Genomic DNA, 5,675 nt, shown 5'->3' with positions numbered 1-5,675 from the left:
ATATTAAAGAAAATTTTATAAATTTAAAAAAATATAATTATAAATTTTATAAATTTTATATATTAAAGAAAAATCGGAAAGACAAGTGACTAGGGCAGAATATTTAATCAAAAATTTAAGAATTTTATAATCAAGAAGTTTGGATCCATCCATCCCACGAGTTTCTTTCGACCACGAATCATGTTTTATTTTTAATAGCTATTAAAAATTTAAATTGCAGTCGTGATAGCGGCGTACTTCAATTAACTCTGTTCCACTTTTTCCAGAGCTGGAACTCTGTACACAATGCGTCGTCGAGATGTCCGGACAGCAAACCATCTTGCAGCATCCCACCACGATGGACAAGATCGAACGGTGAGTGGTTATCGAATTTTTCTCGATTTTTATTCTTTAGGATGAATAGGTAATTTTTCGTCCAAGTTTCGGGACGGAAAGATTCGAATATTTTTGACATTTTTGATAAGATGAAACGTGGAAGGAAGTAATATTGAAGTGTTTAGAAGGGTATTGGATGTTTGGTAAGGAGAAAGTTTCGCGATTGTGTTAGAAAACGATTCAGGAAGTATATGGGAATTAGTTTATGTTTAGTATACTCGTCTTAAATGATTTATAGTATGTGATATAATGATAGATCACTTTATGATTTTCAGAGTTTCTTTAGGTAGAATAATTTATGCGAAGAGTATGTAAATTTTATTTACGTACTCGTATGAAGTAACTTGCCTTGCAAATTTAAAATTTATGCGAGAAAAATGTGTGGATAGATAGTTGAAAATTACAAAATCTTTTAATTGAAAATTTCGATGATTCAAAAACTGAGAAGTTCGAAATTTCAATATTCTGAAAATAGGAAAATTGGAAATTTGAAAATTTAAAAGGTCGAAAATTAAAAATTCGAGGAATCGAAAGTTCTGTGATTGAAATATTCTAAAATTCTGAATCTTGGAAATCCAAACACTCGAAAATTTGGAAATACAAAATCCGAAAAAATTGGAAAAATTGAAAATTCTAAACTGTTAGATCTTGGAAATTCAAAAATTCTTAAGTTCAGAAATTCAAAATTCGAATTTGAAGAATTGGAAGCTCGAAAATTTGAAAATTCGGAAAATTCGAAAATTAGATAATTTAAAAATTTTTAAATTCTTTACTTCGATGAAGCGAAGATTTCAAAACCTGGAAATTAAATTTTCACGTAAAAAGTACCTCGTTAAAATTACTCAAAAATATTAAAAACCATACGACGTATTATTACTCCATGTATGTGATACTACTCGTGATAGTAAAATTTTCAATAGAAATATTTTGCAATGCGAACGTTGCTTCCGCTTATCACCGATTCGTGAAAACACTGGAATTTGTCAGAAAAGCGTGAAACCCTCTGAACGAGCTGTAATCCTTCGTCAAAATTTCGCGATCCATCGGTTTCCATGTTGCTCGTGGAAATTTCAAGGTTTGTCGATAAGATAGTAGGTGCCTCATGAAAGTCGAACGAGGTACATTTCGAAGTTTTTATCTGCCGGGTAGTTGGCCAAAGGCTGATACCTCCTTATCTGTTAAACACGGGCACGTGAAAGTTCAGCCACAAGGTCTGGGGAATAAGTATGCGAATTATGGATAGGGGTGGATCATTGTATCATTGGGTGAGAGTGATCGACCTGTAATATGTACACAAATGAAAACAATTATATATATACACAGTTATAAATTTTATGAAAATTATTAAAAAAAGGAGAAAGAAAGAAAAAGAAAAAGGATGGTAAAAATTAGTATATATTGCATTTAAAAGTATAGGGAAATAATTTTCTGGATTTGGAGGAGTCTTCGAGTGCTTACCAAATAATTCTAATTAATAATTTTAAATTGTGAAGAAAATAATTTGTTTTCTATCATATTTTTATTCGAATAATATAGTTGATGCTATTTTTGTTAATAGTAGTATGAAGCCAGTCATTCTGTCTGATATAGTAATTCTGAGATTAAAATGACAGTGGTTGGTATGGTTGTGTTTAAAATTTAATAGTATAAATAATAGTATATAATAATAATAGTAATTCGAGTGCATACCAAATGATTCTAATTAATAATTTTAAATTATGGAGTAAACAATTTGTTTTCCATTATAATTTTATTTGAATAATATAGTTGATGTTATTTTTGTTAATAGTAGTATGAAGCCAGTCATTTTGTCTGGTATAGTAATTCTGAGATTAAAATGACAGTGGATATGATCGTGTTTAAATTTAATAGTATAAATAATAGTATATAATAATAATAATAATAATAATAATTCGAGTGCATACGAAATAATTCTAATTAATAATTTTAAATTGTGAAGAAAATAATTTGTTTTCCATCATATTTTTATTTGAATAATATAGTTGATGTTATTTTTGTCAATAATAATATGAAGCCAGTCATTCTGTCTGATATAGTAATTTTCTGATTAAAATTTAATAGTATAAATAATAGTCGAAATTTTAAAATATCTTTTTATTTTTGATAAAGAATCGAAGTCACTTTAATTTTATTTAATATATAGTATCATAAATTTCTTTATATATTTATACATTTTATAATATTCTATTTATATATGTACATATATATTATTCATTTTATTAATTAATATTAGTAATATAATAAATATTAATATATTCCATATATAATTTTTGGTTAAAAAGAGGAAGAAGCGATAAATTACGACACATATCCAGTTTTCAAAGTGTCACAGCGAATACTGTACAGGTTCGGTTAGTATAGCAAGTTGTTTCTGGACCATTCATCGGAAAAAAATATATCGTTTGAAAAGCCTTTCCACGCTGGAAATGGACGAAAATTTTGTTCGTGTTTTATCGTTCGTTTCGTAAATGTGAAATATTTTCTGTGACCCCTGACCAATATATAGCAGGACAGGATAAAATCCGAAAATAAGTAAAAGTAAAAATACGGAAAATATTTTTATTCCTAATAAAATTTCGTATTCGGATACACAGATGTTTCCATTCTTCCTAAAATAAATTATAGAATATATATATTTAAAACAAAATTAAAAGCACTTACTTATTACAAGGAAATTCTCATTTTTCCTATTTAAAAAAAAAAATCTATTATTCTTAAAATCAAAATCAATTAAAATCAATTAAAAATTAAATTTCAGGAAATGAAATCAATTAAAAATCAATTTTCAGAAAATCAAATCAATTAAAAATCAAATTTCAGAAAATTCACCCAAAACACATCCGTGAAATGAAATAAATAATAAAACTTCTGATTTGAATAAAGCCTCCACTTATCCAAAACAAAATGAAAAAGAAATATAAAAATTCGAAATTCAGTAAAATATTTATTAAAATTACCTATATATCAATGATGACATATAAAAATTCAGAAAAATCCAAAATCGAAATATAAATAATTTTCTCTTTCACCAATAATGTAACAGGGAAAATAACACACATGAAATAAAAAGATCATGTGCAATAAAATAATTCACTACAGCATGATTCATAAAAGCATTTGTCCTTCCTTTCCACATATCCGTATTTTATGCCTCGTAAAAATATTCCGAAATCAGTCGTTAGCAGATATTTCAAGCTCAAGGATAAAATTCGCCGTTCTCACTATTATTGCGAATTTATCGGCGCCATTATCGCGACGATGCAGATAAGAAGGAAGCGCGGTGCATATCGGCGCCGTTTGTCAGATAATTAGATCATACAGTCTTATCGATGCAGATAGATAACATCGTTGCACGAACATCCATGCTATGTGTGTCTCTAACCCTGAAGGAAATTCGTGGAAGACGTGGAAATAATTTCATCTATCTCCTCATCGCGAATTTCGCGTTGACAATCCTCTGAAACGTGTCTTTTTCAAAAATTGAAAATTCTGGGTACAGTAAATGGTAGAAATTTAATAATAATAACAATAATAATAATTAAAAACCAATTAACAAAAATCATCACCAACTATTACCAGAAATATCTAAATATACAATCAGAATAAAAAATTCCAAATCGCCATTTTTTTTTAATAAAATAATAATAATAAAAATCGTTAGTAATTAAAAACAAATTAATAAAAATCATCACTAACTATTACCAAAAATATCTAGGTACACAATCAGAATAAAAAATCCCAAATCTCCATTATGACAAATTTAACAATCCCAAAATTTAATCAAATAATTTTATTTCTTTTTTTTTCTCGAAAAGTATCAGTGTCGTTAGAAATTCTGCGATTTAAAAATTCGTCTGTATACGAACATTGAGAGAAAAAGCGTCGACTCGGACGAGATTGTAAAGAGCAACTTGCATAGTGAAAGAAGCAACAGTCAATTTGCAGTCCCGTTGACACCAGTTTCCACGCCGGAAGAACGTTGCGAAACGTCTCTATTGCTCGCTCGAGGCGCGCTGTTTACGCGCGAGGAGACGCTTTCCCTTTGAAGACAACCCTGATCGTTCGAGGAAAAGAACAATGACTGCGAGAGCTATGCCACGGGGGACTTGGTCGTGCAGCCCTCCGAAGCAGTCGCGGTTCTGTTTTTTAAATACCCCTGTTTGTTCCCTCCTTTTCGTCTCTTCCGCTTTCTTCCGGCTAGATCACGTGTTCTTCCTGTGAGTGGTCGTCGTATATACGGTTTCATTTGCTTATCGATTTTTTTTCTTTTTTTTTTCATTTGGTTTCTTGTGATGGTTTTGTGTTTCTTGGCACTTGTCTTTTTTTTTTTTTGGTGTAGTGAATTTTTATAGTGTACATTTATTAGAATTTTTTTGGTACAACGATTTTTTATGGTGCATAATTATAGGGAATTTTGTTCGATATAGTGATATCTTACAGGGAATAATTGTAGGGAATTTTGTTCGATATAGTGACATTTTGTAGGAAATAATTATAGGGAATTTTGTTTGATGTAGTAACATTTTATAGGGAATAATTGTAGGGAATTTTTTAAATAAATGTATACTTTCTGGTGTAATTTCTGGAAGAGGATTGTTTATGGGCGTAGCCAATAATTTTGTTTGATATAGTGATATTTTATAGGGAATAATTATAGGGAATTCTGTTTGATATATGTATACCTTGTGGTGTGATTTCTGAAAGAAAATTGTTTATTGTGAGTGTGTGTTAAATTTTAATATTGAAAGTGAAATAGTAGTTGATTAAATGATGTTTTGGTTAATTTGGTTTTATTATTTTCTTTCTCAATATGTAAATATCGAATGAAATAAAAATAATAAATAATAATTGGAATTTTTACTTCGTTTTTTGTACCGAAGTGTTTTAAATTTTCTGTAGTTTTTTCTCTTAGGGTAAAGTTCATGTTTGATTATTTATTCATAAAATGGTAATTAGGTAAAATGGACAAATAATAATTATACTTCTTTTTCTTTATTTGACTGAATTAATTCTTTACACCAATATTTTATTTTCATTGGTATTATAACTATTAATATTTAATATTTATAAAATATTAATATAATATATTTCTTAATTTTTAAAAAAGTAATAAAATAAAATAAACAAATATTGCAAATAAAATTCCCCAAAAATAATCGTTCCACAAAACTGCTATATTTCAAAACTAAATACGGAAAATTAATTATTATTCCTTATTCTACCATTCTTAACAATTAATAAATTCACGATATATATTACCAAATTAAAAAAAAAAAAAA

At 28.1% G+C, this 5,675-nt stretch overlaps 1 protein-coding gene across 1 annotated transcript in view; it reads left to right on the top strand.

Moving 5' to 3' along the window:
* Positions 1-273: 273 nt before the first annotated feature.
* LOC108551029 (Kinesin heavy chain 73) overlaps positions 274-5,675 on the top strand; it is a 263,124-nt gene continuing 257,722 nt past the window's right edge. Inside the window, exon 1 of the mRNA XM_017905021.1 lies at positions 274-354. Within this exon, the coding sequence (XP_017760510.1) occupies positions 299-354 (56 nt within the window). The 5' untranslated portion in view covers positions 274-298. The remainder of the gene's footprint in view (positions 355-5,675) is intronic.

The sequence above is a fragment of the Eufriesea mexicana genome, unplaced genomic scaffold, assembly GCF_001483705.2.
Source record: "Eufriesea mexicana isolate 0111107269 unplaced genomic scaffold, ASM148370v2 scaffold3615, whole genome shotgun sequence".
Lineage (NCBI taxonomy): Eukaryota > Metazoa > Arthropoda > Insecta > Hymenoptera > Apidae > Eufriesea > Eufriesea mexicana.
This window is presented reverse-complemented; position numbering and strand designations above follow the sequence as displayed.